Here is a 19,906-nt window from a genome sequence, read left to right on the forward strand (position 1 = left end):
GGTATACAATTTTACTTGCATTCAACACCTATTTTGAACTCTATTCTATTTAGTAGTAGAAAAATTAATCTAGTCAATTTTGGGTAAATCCAGCGAATTCATTATTTTCTTGCTCCTCATTTTCTCCCCTAGGTTGAGTGTCTCATTCCTGATTGTCATGGGCCTATCTTGAAATATTTCAGTTATCATCACTCTTCTACACTGGAAAATCCAGCAATGTCTGAGTTTTCATTTGTCCTCTAGTCATGGGTTCCACATTATAGCTGTTGCTGTGCTTTTTTCCTCCTTGTTATGAAGCCCAACATCACAAATCCACAGGTTCTCAGTGTCATCTTCACAGAAAAGTCTTTTGGCTACTTCCCTCTCCTGGTTGAGTCTTGCAAGGACTCTGTAAGACTTCCTATGATTCTTCTGTCTATTCATTATATTCAGAAATTTCTAATCTATTCTCTAGTGCTATGGTGATATAAAGAATTCTGTGGGGCTTGTCATTTTCCAGGTAACCCAGAAAGGCAGCAGAATACAAGCCTCCTTAATGGTATTAGTTTGTTTTCATGCAGCGGATAAAGACATACTCAAAACTGGGAACAAAAAGGGGTTTAATTGGACTTACAGTTCCACATACTGGGGAGGCCTCAGAATCATGGCAGGAAGCAAAAGCCACTTTTTTTTTCTTTTTTTTTTTTTGAGATGGAGTCTAGCTCTGTCACCAGGCTAGAGTGCAGTGGTACGATCTTGGCTAACTGCAACCTCCACCTCCCAAGTTCAAGTGATTCTCCTGTCTCAGCCTCCCGAGTAGTTGGGATTACAGGCATCTGCCACCATGCCCAGCTAATTTTTGTATTTTTAGTAGAGATGAGGTTTCATTATGTTGGCCAGGATGGTCTTGATCTCCTGACCTCATGATCTTCCCACCTTGGCCCCCAAAATGCTGGGATTATAGGCATAAGCCACTGCGCCCTGCCAAAAGGCACTTCTTACACAGTGGCGACAAGAGAAAAATTAGGTAGAAGCAAAAGTGGAAACCCTGATAAACTCATCAGATCTCCTGAGACTTATTCACTATCATGAGAATAGCACAGAAAAGACCAGCCTCCATGATTCAATTACCTCCCCCTGGGTCCCTCCCACAACATGTAGGAATTCTGGGAGATACAATTTAAGGTGAGATTTGGGTGGGGACACAGGCAAACCATATCATTCCACCTTTGACCCTGCCAGATCTCATGTCCTCACATTTCAAAACCAATCATGCCTTCCCAATAGTCCCCCAAAATCTTAACTCACTTCAGCATTAACCCAAAAGTCCACAGTCCAAAGTCTCATCCAAGACAAGGCAAGTCCCTTCCACCTGTGAGCCTGTAAAGTCAAAACCAAACAAGTTACTTCCTAGACACAATGGGGGTACAGGTATTGGGTAAATACAGCCATTCCAAATGGAATAAATTGGCCAAAACAAAGGGGTTAGAGGGCCAATGTAAGTCTGAATTCCAGCAGGGCAGTCAAACCTTAAAGCTCCAAAATGATCTCCTTTGATGCCATCTCTTGCATCTGGGTCACCCTGATGTAAGAGGTGGGTTCCTATGGTCTTGGGCGGCTCCACCCCTGTGGCTTTTCAGGATACAGCCTCCTTCCTGGCTGCTTTCATGGGCTGGCACTGATTGTGACTTTTCCAGGTGCATGGTGCAAGCTGCCAGTGGATCTACCATTTTGGGGTCTGGAGGATGGTGGCCCTCTTCTCATAGCTCCACTAGGAAGTGCCCCAGTATGGACTCTGTGTAGGGGCTCCAACCCCACTTTTCTCTTCCTCACTGCCCTAGCAGAGGTTCTTCATGAGTGCCCTGCCCCTGTAGCAAACTGTTGCCTGGGCATCCAGGCTTTTCCATACATCTTCTGAAATCTAGGTGGAGGTTCTCAAACTTCAATTCTTGACTTCCATGCACCCACAGGCTCAACATCACATGGAAGCTGCCAAGGGTTGGGGCTTCAACCCTCTGAAGCCACAGCCTGAGCTCTATGTTAGCCCCTTTCAGCCATGGCTGAAGTGGCTGGAACACAGGGCACCAGGTCCCTAGGCTGCACATAGCATGGGGATCCCGGGCCCGGCCCACAAAACCACTTTTTCCTCCTGAGCCTCCAGGCCTGTGATGGGAGGGGCTTCTGGGAAGTTGTCTGATATGGCCTGGAGACATTTTCCCCATGGTCTTGGGGATTAACATAAGGCTCCTTGCTACTTATGCAAATGTCTAGAGCTGGCTTGAATTTCTTCTCAAAAAATAAGTTTTTCTTTTCTACTGCGTCATCAGGCTACAAATTTTCTGAACTTTTATGCTCTGTTTCCCTTTTAAAATGGAATGATTTAGCAGCACCCCAGGCACTTTTTGAATGCTTTGCTGCTTAGAAAGTTCTTCCTCCAGATACCCTAAATCATCCCTCTCAAGTTCAAAGTTCCACAAATATCTAGGGCAGGGGCAAAATGCTGCCAGTCTCTTTGCTAAAACATAACAGGAGTCAAGGTCACCACTGCTCCAGTACCTACAAGTTCCTTATCTTCATCTGAGACCACCTCAGCCTGGACCTTACTGTCTATATTATTATCAGGCTTTTGGTCAAAGCCATTCAACAAGTCTCTAGGGAGTTTCAAACTTTCTTACATTTTCTTAACTTCTTCTGAGCCCTCCAAACTGTTCCAACTTCTGCCTGCTACCCAGTTCCAAAGTCACTTCCACATTTTCAGGTATCTTTTCAGCAATGCCCCATTCTGCTAGTATCAATTTACTGTATTAGTTTGTTTTCAAGATGCTGATAAAGACATACCCAAAATTGGGAATAAAAAGATGTTTAATTGGACTTACAGTTCCACATGGCTGGGGAGGCCTCAGAATCATGGCAGGAGGTGAAAGGCACTTCATACATGGTGGCAAGAGAAAAGTAAGGAAGAGGCAAAAGCAGAAACCCCTAATAAACCCATCAGATCTTGGTGAGACATATTCACTATCACAAGAATAGCAGGGGAAAGACTGGCCCCCATGATTCAATTACCTCCTCCTGGGTCCCTCCCATAACATGTGGCAATTTTGGGAGATACAATGCAAGTTGAGATTTGGGTAGGGACTCAGCCAAACCATAGCATTAACTTTCACAATTTCAAATTTATATGGGGTCATATATTCTCTCTTGAAGTTTAGAAAAACCTTATCTTAAATTGGAGTTATAAAAACAAATTCTGCCTCATCACACTCTTCTCCAGGTAGCTCTGACTTACTCTTGTACTACAACTTTTGAAACTCAAAAGCCAAGGCTTGACATCTTTGTTCTCTGATTCTACAGGGACATCTCCCAATGAGCACAATGTGGCCCCCTGTCTAATGACTTAAAAGCAGAAAGGGAGTACTGGGTAATAGAAAATAATGGGGAGATGGAAGGAGAAAGAAAAATGTATCACTTAACGTCTCAAAACACCTACCACATACACTTGTTTTTACCCTTTTCAAATTAAAGTAGTTGAGACCAGTAGAAAAGCAAGATAGCAGCATTCCCTACACTACTGCTAGCTGTTTTTTAAAGGTGATACTATTGGGCCTCTATCAGTGGAGCATATACTTGGGTTGGGTTTTTTACTGTGTCCATATAGTGTGTTAACCATTCACCACAATCTCCTCCACCCTACACTTCTGATCAGTAATATACACCAGATGAACAGTAACAAAAAGAGAGGGGCATCGCCTACAATGGCATAGCCAACAGAGCTAATTGATTATACATAGGATTTTCCTAAAAACCCAGATTATGAACCACAAGTCTCTTAGAGTTAAGAACATTATAAAAATTAATGTTCTTAATTGGTAGGACAGTAGTCCTACCACACTGCAGAGACGCTCTTCTTCTTTTTGGTTTTTTTTTTTTTTTTTTTTGAAACGGAGTTCTGCTCTTGTTGCCCAGGCTGGTGTGATCTCAGCTCACTGCTACCTCTGCATCGTGGGTTCAAGCGATTCTCCTGTCTCAGCCTTCTGAGTAGCTGGGATTACAGGTGCCCGCCACTATGCCTGGCTAATTTTTGGTATTTTTAGTAGAGATGGGGTTTCACCATGATAGCCAGGCTGGTCTCGAACTCCTGACCTCAGGTGATCTGCCTGCCTCAGCCTCCCAAAGTGCTGGGATTACAGACGTGAGTCATTGCGCCCGGCCTGGGCTTTCTTCTTTATGTTCCATCTTGGCATATGCTAAAACCACAGGGTCAGTAGGGACCAAGAGATCAAACAGGAGATGCCTTATATGCTCAAATAGGAGGGAATTCTTTTCTTCAAAGGCTTAAAGGAGATTCCACAACCCTCCATAGTAAATTTGTTCAACATTTCTCTGACGAAATGTATCCATTAAAAAGAAATCATGCAGCTGCTGAACAAGTTTCGACTGTTATTTTCTAAACCATGGTGATAGAAACAGTAATCACTATGGCTTTCAGGGAAAACCTTAACATATCTGAAGGTCATTCCTGAGGCCTTCCAAGAGGCTAGTATATAAAACAAAACAAAACTGACAATCACAAGAACAATGAAACAGGCATTTTGAACATTTAACATTCGTGAAGCTAAATATTGAGGTTTTAGGTTGCAAAACTGACTACTTAGGAGAAAAGACCAGAAGAAGAAATCTCTCTCATGATTAAATAAATTTATTAAGTGTTTAACAGTATGCAGTGTTATACTAGTTGCTGTGCAAAAAGTTCAGGGATTCTTTTTTGTATTAGACAGCTTTTGTTGTGTAGCAAACTATTAATACTCCAAAACTAGTGACTTAAAAGAGCAAATAGTTATTAGTTCTCAAAGTTCTGTCCTTCTGGTCAGTGCCAGACAGCTCAAGGCTCACTCACATTTCTGGCACTTGGCAGGCTGACTGGTCTGAAGTGGGCTTACTACTATGTGTGGCAGTTGGCCCAATATTGGTTAGAGAAATGGTCATGATCTCTCATTATCCAGCAACGTAACTGGGGCTCATTCTCTTGGTGATGAAAGGATTTCCAGCATCAGGACAGGCCAATCTAAGCACAAGAACTATTCGAGCTTCTGCATGCATCATAGTTGCTAATGTTCCATTGGCCAAAGTAAGTCATATGCTGGATTTAAACCTCTCACAGAGGTGTGAAAAAATATACCTAGGGTAAAAAAGTTGAAGTTCTAATTATGGTTCAGACAAAAACTCAGATTTGGTATTGGATATCTGTTTTGGTCCCAAGGGTGAAGTGAAGGAGTATATCTCATGATAATAAGGAGTATACATAGAGGGATTCGAGAAATTTATGGCCATGTTATAATCTCCCACTTCATGCATCTTTGTCTACAGTTAAGATAAGGCAATAATTTCAGCTGTATTTGAGTTGAAAAGAAGGTCAAAAGCAAAGGTTATTCTAGGAGACTTTTATATAGCTTCTTTTGCTATTTCTACTGAACAGAAAGTGTACAAATCCTAAGGATTTACAATTCAATGTAAAATGAATACACTTGCGTAACTAACACTCATGTCTGAGAAAAGAATATTACTAACACCCCAGTAGTTTTTTCCCAACACTTATCCCTTCTTCAACATTACCCCATTTTCCTCCTCAAAGGTAACCACTATTCTGACTCGATTAGTTTTGCCTGTTTTACAACTTCATGTAAATAGGATCATATACTGTGCATTCCTTTGTCTGGCTTCTGTATTCAGCATATATGCTTGTTAGACACATTCATGTTATTGAATGTAGCTGTGGTTTTATCACTTTCATTATGTGCATTTTATTCATTGCATGAATATAACACAAATTTGAATGTTTGGGTTATTTTCAATTTTGGCTGTTGTGCATGTCTTTTGTTGCACCTGTGTGCACATTTTTATTGAATAAATACCTAAGAGTAGAATTGCTGAATCAGGTCGAGCACAGTGGCTCACGCCTGTAATCCCAGCACTTTGGGAGGCCGAGGCGGGTGCATCACGAGGTCAGGAGTTTGAGACCAGCTGGGCCAACATGGTAAAACCCCGTATCTACAAGAAAGACAAAAATTAGCCAGGTGTGATGGCCGATGCCTGTAATCTCAGCTACTCAGGAGGCTGAGGAAGGAGAAGTGCTTGAATCCAGGAGGTGGAGGTTGCAGTGAGCCGAGATCGCGCCACTGCACACCTTCCTCGGCGACAGAGTGAGACTCTGTCTCAAAAAAACAAAAAAAGAAAAAAAAAAAGGAAAAAAAGAATTACTGAATCATAGGAAACATGTATGTTCAAATTTAGTTGATACTATGCAACAGTTTTCTTCTTCTTCTTTTCTAAGAAATGTCAGGCTATAAACCATTCTTAGTGCTCACTGGTTTGTGAACACTGAGCATAGAGATAGCCACTTTTTCTTTGCTCCAATAGTATAGGCACAGCAGAGCAGCTGCGTTTATGGGGCTGGCAAGTCCAGGAGAGCATCTGCAGGGCAGTGCAATGATTTTCTTTAACACACTTTCATGCATACATTTTATCTTCATTTGGTGTTCTAGGTTTTAAGCTAATGCATTTTTGCCTTCTACTTTCTCCTGGTTTACCATAAAATGCTTATATTTGGACTTCAATTGGGTAAATAGTAGTTCTCCCTGCATTTAAAATTTCATAAAACCTCAGTAATCCAAAGTGTATCAAATCATCCTGCCTAGGATTCAAGGAAAATAACTTAACTGTTCCCCATTCATTTATCAAATGTTTATTGAACACCTACAAGCGATTTTTTAAAAATTAAACCTGGGGATATAAAGAAATGTAAAATTCAACTTCCAATCTCCAAGAAGTATCTACAGTAGTTGATGACTCTTTCATCAGTAGCTGTCTGCCCCTTTCTCGTGCCTTCCTGTCCTCCTGTCATTTCCACAATAGTTGCCCGCAGCATAAGTAAGCAATGCTTAGCAGGCTGGCAGCTGTGAATGGGATTATTTGTGCTACTGTAGGCAGCATCTTTCATACACCACAAACAATTTCCTCTTCTCTCCTTTACCTCTTTGGATAACTATCCATGAATTTAGTCTTTTCCTTTTCTGGACAAAAAATTATATTAAGAAGAGTAAATTTGTTCTAGAGACTTGAGGAATGGGGGTAATACTTTTTCACATTATTTCCTGTATTTTAAGAGCCTGTATGTATTTGTGTGTAATGGGATTTTCAGACTACATTTGTATTGTGTAAGAAGATTGAAAATGTTCACAATGTTCTTGCTATTCAGTATTTCATATTGTAAAATGATCTCCAGAATACATTGGTTGTTAAGGTAATGTGCTCAAGTATCTTTGTGGCTTAAAGGAGGTATTACAACTCCCAAAATAGCTACGGTTAGTCCTTCTCACTGGTAATATAAAACCAATTTTTGTTTGTGAATTGAATTGTTGCACTTGTGCAGTGCATTTCAAAGCCCAGGAAGGGTGCTGTTAAAGGCCAGATTCTCCGTAATTTATAAAAATGGAGCAGTGATTTCTAGTAAAACAATTAACCTCATCTAAAAATCTCTCATTTAGATATTTCCATAAAGTATTAAGAGACACCAAAAGGTCCTTTATTGTATTTTTTCCATAGGCATCTTTATTGAGTCTGTACTTATTTCCATCTATAGTTAAAGAGCTGCAAGCAAAAGTATGCAAGCAAAAGTATAGTATGGTAGGAATAGCTGATTGTACCAAATGATTCAAACTATCCATCAACAGGAAAATCCTTGAATTAATACAGATACTTTTAGTGCAAGTGGTACCAATCCAAATCAAAGTAGCTTAAGTAAAAGAGGATTCATTTGCTCACGTAACTGGGAGGCTAACTTCAGCCACAACTCAATTCAGGGACTCAAACAAAATTGTTCAGATTCTGCTCCTCTCTCTGGGCCCTGCTTCCTTTTGAGCTACACTGATCCTCTCCTACTGCAGACTACCTTTTTCCATGGATCTGTGAATGGTCCAGCTGCAACAAATACCCTTCCTGCTCTGCTGTGCCCTTAGACATGGCCATGTGTTTCACGGCCACATTGAAAAACTACAAGAGAAGAACTCCTTGTGGCCCAGCTTAGGTCATATGCTCCCTCCTGAACCAATTACAGTGCCCAGGGGAATGCAGTACTAGGTGTGGCCAGGCCAGAAAGTTATTTTGTTGGCTGGTTCACTAGAATCATTTCATCAGCGAGAGGAACAATCCTCAGACAAAAAGCAGCGTACGTTCAGTACAGCTCTCACAGGGGCTTCACATATATTAGTCACAAAAATAGTTTTAGGGCAGGGAAGATCTATGATTAAACAAACAGGGTGCTATATGAAGAATGGAACTCACAATGACTCCTAATTCATACCAAAGATACTCATTCCAGGATTTCCTGTTACCAGGAGAGAAGCTGACTTGCAGCAGATTCAATCTCATTTGCCCAATCTTTTAGGTATCGTAATGCACGAAATTACTGATTAAACAACTAGGTAATTCACTTTAACAACCACTTGACTGTCACTGAAGTGTCTGATCAAAAATTAAGGTATTAGCTGTGTGAGGTTGTGTGTGCCTGCAGTTCTAGCTACGTGGGAAGCTGAGGCGGGGGGACCACTTGAGCCCAGGAGTTTGAGACCAGCCTGGGCAACATAGCAAAACCCTGTCTCTACAAATAAAAAGATGGTTAAAAAAAATTAAGGTTCTTGCAAGAGTGAACCCTCCAAGGTAACCTATGGACTTTGGGGATGATGTGTCAATGTAGGTTTGTCAATTGTAGCAAACGCACCCCGCTGGTGGGGGTTGTTGATAATGGGGGAGTTATGCACATGTAAGGGCAAAGGGTACCTGGGAAATCTCTGTACCTTTTGCTCAATATTGCTGTGAACCTAAAATTGCTTTAAAAAATAAAGTCTATTAAAACATTAAAAAAATACAGACATAACAAAATGAAGGTATTCGGGTATTAGATCATCTAATTATCTAATTCTCTAACATAGCATTAAAATAATTCAATAGTCACAGCTAGTTGTCCCTCAGATAAAAGTTGGTTACCACTACAGTAAGAAAACAGAACCTGTATGGGACAATCATATTAACAGGCTAATAATGATGCTTATATTTGTAGAAAACCTACATATTTCCCTAGATTATCAAAGTATTTTGACAAATAAAAACAGTTGGAACATTGTTGTATACCACTCTATTAAATGAGTTTCTCATTTAAAACAAATTTTGTCCTCACAAAAACAAGAGGGCAATAGAAGTCTACAGAGCTTTATTTGAGTAGACAATAGTGATGCTGTGTAGGAGAAGTGCCATCATTGCCATCCACTGGAGTAACTCCTAAATGTTAAGTCTATGACAATGGTAATGAACTGGGACAATCTTTCCCCCCAGGGCATAATTGGTAGCGTCTGGAGATGTACTACAGGACTGGGAGGTTTGTACTCTTGGCATCTAGCAGGTAATGCCAGGAACACTGCTGAATATCCCGTGTTGCACAGGATAGCCCTACACAACAAAATAATTAACTGGTGCAAAATGTCAACTGTGCTGAGGTTAAGAAACTCTGGCCTATAGCAAGATGCAGAGGGAAAGGCAATGTTTAAGACAAAACCCCTGCCCCCAATTAATGTATAATCTGCTTGAGGGGGTAAGATAAATGATAAGGGTATTTCCTATATTTTCTGCTAGGATGTTCATAAATTGAGGTCTTACACTTAAATCTTTAATCCATCTTGAGTTAATTTTTGTATACCGTAAAAGGTAAGGGTCTAGTTTCATTCTTCTGAATATGGCTTGCCAGTTATCCCAGCACCATTTATTGAACAAAAGAAATAATCAACAAGTAAACAGATAACTTATAGAATGGGAGAAAATATTCACAAATTATGCCTCTGACAGAGGTCTAATATCCAGAATCTATAAGGAATTTAAACAAATCAACAAGCAAAAAATAAATAACCCCATTTAAAAAATGGGCAAATGGCATAGACAGGCACTCCTCAAAAGAAGGCATTCAAGTGACCAACAAACATGAAAAAATGCTCAATATCACTAATCATCAGAGAAATGCAAATCGAAACCACAATGAGATACCATATCATACCAGTTAGACAGGCTATTATTAAAAGTAAAAAATCAACAGGTGCTGACGAGGCTGAGGAGAAAACAGAACACTTACACACAGAACAGTGTGGGAATGTAAATTACTTCAGCCATTGTGGAAAGCAGTTTGGAGATTTCTCAGAGAATATAAAACAGAGCTATCATTTGACCCAGCAATCCCATGACTGGATATATATGCCCAAAATAATGTAGATCATTATACCAAAAAGACACACACACTCCTATCATCATCACCGTGCTATTCACAACAGCAAAGACGTGGAATCAACCTAGGTGTCCATCAATGGTGGATTGGAGAAAACAAACATGGTACCCATACACCATGGAATATTACACAGCCAGAAAAAATGAAATTATGTCGTTTGTCACAACATGGATGCAACCAGTGGCCATTATCCCAAGCAGATAACATGAATAGAAACCAAATACCACATTTCTCAATTATAAGTGGGAGCTAATATGGACATAAACATTGGAACAAGAGATACCACAGACTACTAGAGAGGAGAGGGAGGGGATGGCGATGGGGGCATGAGTCGAAAAACTACCTATTGGGTACTAGCTCATTAGCTGGGTCTGACATACCCATATAACAGTCCTACATAGTATCCCTGTATCTAAAATAAAAGCTGAGGCCAGTCAGGGTGGCTCACGCCTGAAATCCCAGCACTTTGGGAGGCTGAGGCGGGCAGATCATGAGGTCAGGAGTTTGAAACCAGCCTCGCCAACATGGTGAAACCCCATCTCTACTAAAAATACAAAAATTAGCCAGACATGGTGGCAGACGCCTGTAATCTCAGCTACTCAGGAGACTGAGGCAGGAGAACCACTTGAATCTGGGAGGCGGAGGTTGCAGTGAGCCAAGATCACACCACTGCACTCCAGCTTAGGCAACAGAGTGAGACTGTGTCTCAAAAAAAAAAAATAAAAATAAAAAATAAAAGCTGAAATTTAAAAAAAGGATAAATGATAAAAATGATCTCAATGCACAATGCATTAAGTACTGATCACAGGGTCTTTTAACACATGGGGCTTAATGAATTGCATACTTTTATGAGAGTAGCAAGGTAGATGTGCTGAATTTTGAAAGCTTTGGATAGGCGAACAGAAAAGGATATTTCAAGTGGAAACGTACACTGGAGGCAGACATCCAGAGATGAGAAAGAACAATGTCTTTTCAGGACAGTAAATAACCAGCCCTGTCCAGCAGTGTTTGTGCAGCAAGACAATCAGCAAAAAACGTTTTCACTTGTCAAGTGGGATCATGTGGCTGATGCAGTCCTGGTTCTGCCATGTCTTAGCTGGGTAAACACCAGCGTGCAAGCCGTAAAATTGGGATATCTCTTACCTTACAGTTGTTCCTGTAAAAATTAGACACTGACATGTCTGTCACATCGTCTTGCTTAAAGGATGGCAGCTCCTAGAGTAAACATTAAGGAAAGACAGGTTGAACTTGAAGTTTAAAGAAACTAAAGTAACAGGGTGGAAATTTACATGTATTCTATGGACTGAAAGAGTCATTGCGTCAAAGTATAAGGCAGTGACAGGATGAAAATAATGCTTTCGATTAATCTGAATCTAGGTGGATGATACGTAAGTGGTCACTGCATTATTCTCTCAGCTTTTCTGAATGGCTAACATTTTTCAAAGTATAAGTTTTTATTTTTAAAAAAACTTGATTATTGGCCAGGCGTGGTGGCTCACGCCTGTAATCCCAGCACCTTGGGAGGCTGAGGCAGGCAGATCACGAGGTCAGGAGATCAAGACCATCCTGGCTAACACAGTGAAACCCCATCTCTACTAAAAATACAAAAAAAATTAGCCAGGTGTGGTGGCGGGCGCCTGTAGTCCCAGTTGCTGGGGAGGCTGAGGCAGGAGAATGGCATGAACCTGGGAGGCAGAGCTTGCAGTGAGCCGAGATCACGTCACTGCACTCCAGCCTGGGCAACAGAGGGAGACTCTGTCTCAAAAAAACCCAAAAACCAAAAAACAAACAAAAAAACTTGATTATTTTCTGCTTCCTCCTGCAATAATTTAGGCTCAACTGAGGTCTCTGTTGCTCATGGCTATATCCTCAGCAACTCAGTACATGACACACAGCAGAGATGACCAACAAACTATTGTCTAACAGTTCAAACAGAAAAGAACAAGTGAAAAGGGCCAGAACTATGGTGACAGCAGTTTATGTTTGTGTGGGAAGATAGGGGTCCATGCCAAAGTTTTTCCAAAGCAATTTGGTGATTTGGATATAGACTAGCAATGCAAACTCAGGTGATGGGAGATTGGTAGAACCAATTGCAGGAGGTTAGAAAATATGCAGATTTTAGGAAAAACGTATTTTACATCCCTGGATTACAGGGAGGGAGTAGGCCAATGAAGTGCAGAACTAAAACTTGACAAAAGTTTTAGATTTTAGATTGCTGAGGTTAGCAAAGTAAAAGGTTTTTCAAGAAAGATGAAGGACCTTATCTTCCCACTCTATGAGGAGCAGAAACTGAAAATTGACCTTCTTTGTGTAACAGTGCCATTCCGAAATTAAGTAATAGTTTTTGAGGGTCTAGAGTGGAGTCACAAATTAGCTGCTGTAAAGTTAGTTTGCCTGTAGATAATTTTGTTTGGACAGGTTAATTCTAGCCTGTTTAACAACTGTCAACATTTAAAAATCAGAAGCTACATAAAAATTCTGATTCTTTAATTCTTTCAAATACCAGGCAGATGGTCAACCTTGTCTTCATTTTAACAGGCGGAATGGGATGAAGCTGAGTAAATGCTGCTGCCTTTAAATGACTCCAATTCACTACCCAATTTGTCTCATTTGTGATATTCACCTGGACCCTGTAGGTATTAGAGTTTGCAATTCCTGGTCTAATGGTATTATGTCAGCTTTAATGAAAATGGTAAGAATAAAACCAGTAACAGCAATAATAGCACACTGAGCATTTAGTTGCAGGCACTGTTCTAAGTATACCACAGAGATCACCCACCATTTGAGGGAGGTGCTATAATTGTACCATTGTACAGGTAAAAAAACTAAGAGGTTCAAAGACCTGCCTAAATGTCAACAGCCGGAAAGTGGTAATGGTGAGATTAAAATTCCAGTCAGACTTAATTTGCAGTTGCCAAATAGTATTCAAATTAAATGGTACTAAGTTACTCTATATGAAACCTGAGTCCTTTCCTAAAAGCAGATACCTCCATTTCAGCCACAGGAACTTGCGCTCTTTTCTGCAGTATATACACAGACATGGAAACCTCTGTGTGACTTTGGGTTGTTATCTCATTGCCTCTTTTACCTGTGCCTAAGATGATCTGAAATGAACTCAATAGCTTAGTTTCTCACCATAAATCATGAACTTTGGGTGGCGGGAGGGGAAGGTGGGAATGGTAGAGACTTGTCTTCATTTTTATGTCTAGTAAGCATAAAATGTATAGATACAATTAACCAACTTCAAGAAGCTGAAGTTTTAATTGGAGATATGCAATAGACTCAGAGGTTTTTAACGAGGTTTAGTAATATGTAGGTGAGTACAAATGGAAGTTGCAGAGCATGTTCAGGGCTGAGGGTACACGAGATCACAATGAGAGCCAGGAATACCATTTGGAGATGTTTCCATGAGTGTTTCAAAGTGTGTAATGTGAAAATGCCCATATTAAGGGAACAGGTTTCCAAGACGTCACACTGGGCACGCTGTGCTCTCTCCTAAAGTATCAGTGGGTATTAAAGTTTGCTTGGCTGAGGAAACATTCCATGGAATATACACAGAACAGAATGAAAGAACTTGAAAGATCAGACAGAAAGGACATTTGACTACACTGGAAAAAGTGAGAATTGGTTTGGAAAACAAAGGCATCAGGATTCTAAAAAAAATCTATGGGGAAGATTTTAATCTGCTAATCTATGAGGTTTTTTTGCCGGGGGTGGGGGGGGGGGGGGGATTACATATCAGTTAAGTCAAAATGAAAATGGTGTAAACAAAGCAAGTCAAGAATAAAAACTTCACTCATAACTATCATGGGTAGCCAAAACCTTTGTTTCTGATAATACATTTGAGAAACGTGAAGTAGTGGTATAAGACACAGGAAGTAGGTTGCTTTAGCTAACAGGATATGTACATCTGGGAAACAGGTACTATAATAGAAGTGATGGAAAATTACTCTGTCACACCTTGACTCCAAAACAATCAATTCATTTTGCTGTGCTGCTACTTTAACACATTTTTTTAAAACTATAAACGGCATTACAGACGGAAAGAAGCAATCAGAATGAACCAGTTGGAGCCTGAATTTTCTTCCAAATCTTTGCTGTATGCTGTGAAAAAAGAAAACTGCTGAATGCGCACTGTGTTACAAGCTACTCTAGGGCCTTTGACTTCATTATTTCATATAATTATCACTACAACTGTGTAAGGTAGACAGAAGTATTTTAAAGATGAATCAGAAGGTCAGAAAAGTGAAATAATTTGCCTAAGTTCACACAGCTGCTAAGAGACAGAGGTGATTCTCAAATCCTTCTCTCTGGCTTTTATTCATCCTCCAGTTGTGCTTTGGAATGAAGATGATCTGAGTTAAATCCTACTACTTACCAACTTTGTGGCCTGAGCCTAATTAATTTCTCTGGACTCCAGTCTCCTCTTCTGTGATGTGGGAAGACAATACCAATTCCCCTGGGGTTGTTTTGAAAGAATTAAATTTGTTGATTTGTTCATTTATCCATTCAAATGACAGATCATGGAATGGGGGAGGTAAAGAAATGCTGGGGCAGGGATTGGTAACTGATTATAACAAAGTCAATGGATCAGAAGGTTTGCTGAGGTGAAAGGATTTCTAGAATAGTGGTACTAAAGCAGGTGAACTGCTTGGGAAGTGGCCAAAGTATGATGCTTCAAGGAGGGATATCAGAGGTGGTATGATTTGAAAGCCAACCTAAAGGGGATGAAAGTGGGAGCAGGTAGCTAGGGATGTAGAATTAGAACTTTGGAAGCAAGGAAATTGAGAAGCGGAAAAGGAGTGAGCATGCAAAGTATCTAGAATTCAGTTGATCCTTAAAATGCTAACCCTAAAAATAGTGCAAAAATACAGAAATAGCAAACACAGGCAACATGTTACTTGTTTACACCTTAAAAGGATGAAGGTGAAAAATCTTCCTGAGTGGCAGACAGTACATATGAATACATCATAGTTGACGCTGTAGAAATGCATTTTGAAGGCAGAACAGCATAGTTCCTCAATCCAGCTTCTAGTCTCCGCTTCTGATATAACTCACTTATACTAAAAATATTTCTGCTAGAGGTAGTTAGGTATTAATTGCTTGTATAAGAGTATACAAAATAGTGAGGAGAACACACACATAAGACAAAACACAAATTAAGTAGAATAGGAAATGTAAACAAAAATTTCCAGGCAATATTTGCTATCAAAAAACATCTGTATTTCAGCTGTTCCAAAAAACATCTGTATTTCAGCTGTTCCTTCTGCCTACATAGTTCTTCCCAAGGAATTCACATGTCTCAAGTCCTCACTCTGTTCAGATATCTGGGCAAGCATCACCTCATCAGAGAACTGCTCTGACTGTTCTCACCAGTCTTGCCTTTCTCTGCTTTACTTTTCTTCATAGCACTTATCACTACTGGATATATCACACATTTATTTATTTATTTTTGTCTGTTTACCATCTCCCACCCCTGAACTGTAAGTCCCAAAGAGCAGAGACTCTGTTCACTGTTTTATCTCTAGTACCTAAAACAAACCTGAGCAAACAGTAGAAGCTTAATACATATTAATAACATTTTAAAAATAATCTAATAACTCTAAGGTCTTAAGCACTTAATAAAACGAATGGGTTCCCATTTTTACATGTAAAAGTCATAAACTAAGGTTAAAGTGGCGAAAACAAACTAAAATTTCTAGTCTACTGTTTTTTCCTTTTTACCAACCCTGAAGATGAGGATTCAGGTAAAAAAAATAAACTATTTCCCTTAGGGCTCATGGCCCACATGTTTGTTAAATCCAATTTGCTCAGCGTGTAGTTCTGTGGAATGCACTGTCCATGATAGTCCCTTCCAATGAGACCAAATTTTAACCACCACAAAGGGAGAAAACACTACAAGGAATGTATCCAAGCTGTCTCATTCAAATGAATGCTTTTTGTGAGTTGGTGGGGAGGAGAGAATATTTATTTACATGAATTTTATTGTCATTTATATTCAAGTTAAACAACAAAAATAGGAAACATTTTGAATAAGCATATGCCCAAAAACTAAACATTAAAATGGTGGTCCCACTATTCCTGAAACCAAACATTGGCTAAAATGAACTATATGCACCTTTAAGGTGAGCAAACACAAGAAGTCTATATTTAGCAAGGAAGGTCAAATGTTTGTCAGCAAGTCTAAGATCTTAGAGGAAATGTTTATTTCAAAAATAATAACTAATGTCATATTAATTAATCGGTTAACAGTTACAATGATGGAAACCCTTAAAATTCGTATAAAAACCAGAAATTACAGTTAGGCTGCTTGCATATTTCACAACTATATGTTTGCCAGTGATCTATTAACCTAAACTAAAAATTAAATACACATTAATTCATCAACAGTGATATAACTTCAAGGCTGAGAAAAATGCACTAATCACAAAGAATTTCAATTAAATGATATCAAGGAGTCCAGAGAGAAGAAATTTCCTGCGGGAGAAGTTCTAATTATAAACTGTGTATTGGTTTAAAAACTAACATACACCTAGCTTTACCAACACTTGTGAAAAAAATTACACATTACATACTTTGTTCAAAGCCTAATATGAAAATTGTAATAAATCCTCTACTTGAAAAAAAAAGTGACCACCTGAAAAATATTCATAACATCTCATTAACAAAGCAAAAATGTTAAACTGAAAAGGTTCACCTGTTTTGGTCTTCAGTTACAAACAAAAAAGCACTGATAATTCACTGTAACAGCTTCTTAAACAATTCAAAAAAATATTTTGTCAATTGAAAAAACATCACTGAATCAATGAGCATTTGATCATTTTATTCACAAAATATAAGCAAGACTTACATCCCTTTCTAGTGAATCTTTTCAAATACTTTTATGTATAGGGCCTTGAGATGTATCAATTATAAAACATGTTAAAATGAAAACATTTTTTAAATTTACAAATACAAACCAGTACTTTATACAAGAATTCTCTATAAAGTTTGTCAATCAAAGTAAAAAATAATTTGTTTCAACTGAATATAAGGCATGTCCAGTTTATGTCATTTTGTAGAATTATTTTTGTTTTGTTGGAGACTTTTCTCTTCGCCGGTCCTGATTTTTCTTTGATTCTCTGGATTGTTCAGAGTATCTGCTAGATTTTTCCCATCGTCTCTCGGCACCATTTTGATATCTATCTTCATCACTTCTTGAGTCTGAGTGCTTTCTATTCATTTCCCTTGACTTTGATCTATCTTTTCTTCTGAAATTTTCACTGTCTTTATTTCGGTATCTATGCTTCTCATTTTCAGAAAAAGAATTTCTTCTCTCTCCTCTCTTCTTTTTGGGATCACCATGCTTATTTTCTAAATCTATATGCATTTCTTGGTCTCTGTCATTCACAACTCTATTGTAGTTATTTCGTTCAGAAGGAACATCTTTGTCTGATGTGTACTTTGTTATAGGATCTCTCCAATTTAAATCTCTTGAATTTTGATCTCTGTGTTTTTCTGACCTTTCTCTCTCAGTCCTTGTTTCCTGGTGCCTGTGTTCCTGTCTTCTTTCTTTTTGTTTCCTATCATTTGTTTGCTGGTTTCTGATCAATTTATCTACTTCTTTACTTCTGGTCTTTCCATGTCCCTTCTTTCTTACATCATTAGCTGCATGTGTAAAATAAAAGACAGTTAGCTTTTATTTCAATCTTAATTTCATAATTATAACAATCACATTTACCGATACACTGTAGGTTTATTAACTCAGATAAACTGGATGCAAAGCCAAATTGATTGAATAGAAAGTCTGATGACACAGGGTCTTACCAAATGCTTAATTTTTTTTGGGGGGGGGACGGAGTCTCGCTCTGTCGCCCAGGCTGGAGTGCAGTGGCCGGATCTCAGCTCACTGCAAGCTCCGCCTCCCGGGTTTGTGCCATTCTCCTGCCTCAGCCTCCTGAGTAGCTGGGACTACATTAGCTGGGACTACATGCGCCCGCCACCTCGCCCAGCTAGTTTTTTGTATTTTTTAGTAGAGACGGGGTTTCACCGTGTTAGCCAGGATGGTCTCGATCTCCTGACCTCGTGATCCGCCCGTCTCAGCCTCCCAAAGTGCTGGGATTACAGGCTTGAGCCACCGCGCCCGGCCTTTTTTTTTGAGACAGTTTTGCTCTTGTTGCCCAGGCTGGAGTGCAATGGCACAATCTCGGCTCACCACAACCTCCGCCTCCTGGGTTCAAGCGATTCTCTTGCCTCAGCCTCCCGAATAGCTAGGATTATAGGTGTCTGCCACCATGTCTGGCTAATTTTTGTATTTTTAGTAGAGACAGGGTTTCTCCACGTTGGTCAGGCTGGTCTCGAACTCCCGACCTCAGGTGATCTGCCCGCCTCCGCCTTTTAAGAATATACAACATTTCAAGCCAGGTCCAGTGGCTCATGCCTGTAATCCCAGCACATTGGGAAACAGAGTGGGTGGGGGACAGATTGCTTGAGCCCAGAAGTTGGAGACCAGCTTGGGTAACATAGTGAAACTCCTTCTCTACAAAAAATTCAAAAATTAGCCAGCTGTGGTGGCATGAGCCTGTAGTCTCAGCTACTCAGAAGCCTGAGGTGGGAGGATCAACTGAGCCTGGGAGGCAAAGGTTGCAGTAAGCCAAGAATGCACCACTGCACTCCAGCCTGGGTAACAAAGTGGGACTCTGTCAAAAAAAAAAAAAAAAAAGGGAAGCGGAGGGGAGGGAGGAAGGGGAATATATAGTATCTCAACATGAGTTACTAAAGTAGTGTTTTGATTTTTAGATTTAAGACAGTAAACAGAAATTTTATAGCAAATGTAAAAATTTTAGAAAGTGACTCAAATGGTACATTTCTACTTATCAAATTTAATTCAAAAACTGAAATTCCAGCCCATAGTGTGTTATTCATAGGAATATTATGTCAGATCAAAATAAAATGATCACCCAAACTAGCATTCACTTCCTAAACATAGGAGGAGTAGAACAACTGGGTTTGCTCAACAGCATGAATATGTATTTCTCAATGAAAGGCCTCTTCCTGTAAAAACAACAGTTCTCCCCTCTGGTTATCAGAGAAGTACCAACAAGAGCAGACAAGTTAAGATTTACAGTCACAGGCTTTATTAGAGCCACAAAGGCTTAATTTCTGAAGAAACTCTTCTGAAAAGACCTCGAACAATTTGATTTTGCTGATATAATCACAACTATAAATACAAAATGGTTATACTGAAATAATTTACCACTTTAAGCAATACAACAAATTTAATCAGTTTATCTGTTATTTAATTTGGGTGCATAAATCAAAGATGCTAACAAAAATTTCTGTCAAATTCATACATATGCAAGAAAGAGAAAATATGATAGAAAAGTGCCTCTTGTCACCCTAACTCTACCTAAATCTCACTGTACCAGCCTCTATTTCTTCCACTAAATGCCTATCTTTGGCACATGGTATGGTCAGTTGGTTTGCCACTAAGGACCTATTTCTCTGGTTCCTATCAAACAGCTCAGCTGAGCTGCAGCTACCCAAGCAGAAACCATCTGGCTCTGTGCTAAACCAACGTCCCCCTGATGCTACTGTACACCACTGTCAGGCTTTACTGATATTAAA

General features: G+C 39.5%; 1 protein-coding gene and 1 non-coding gene across 4 annotated transcripts in view; both read right to left on the minus strand.

Moving 5' to 3' along the window:
- Nucleotides 1–6,307: 6,307 nt before the first annotated feature.
- On the minus strand, nucleotides 6,308–6,445 carry LOC116269300. The gene has a single exon (XR_004176779.1). It is a non-coding gene; the product is annotated as a small nucleolar RNA SNORA43 (small nucleolar RNA).
- A 9,056-nt stretch (nucleotides 6,446–15,501) lies between these two features.
- The window catches only part of CWC22 (CWC22 spliceosome associated protein homolog), a 64,919-nt gene continuing 60,514 nt past the window's right edge, over nucleotides 15,502–19,906 (minus strand). For all 3 annotated transcript variants that reach the window (XM_003907674.5, XM_031651388.1, XM_021923760.2), the window contains one exon: nucleotides 15,502–17,947. In XM_003907674.5, coding sequence (XP_003907723.1) covers nucleotides 17,364–17,947 — 584 coding nt within the window. In that variant the 3' untranslated portion in view covers nucleotides 15,502–17,363. The remainder of the gene's footprint in view (nucleotides 17,948–19,906) is intronic.

Source organism: Papio anubis, chromosome 10, assembly GCF_008728515.1.
Source record: "Papio anubis isolate 15944 chromosome 10, Panubis1.0, whole genome shotgun sequence".
Classification (NCBI taxonomy): domain Eukaryota; kingdom Metazoa; phylum Chordata; class Mammalia; order Primates; family Cercopithecidae; genus Papio; species Papio anubis.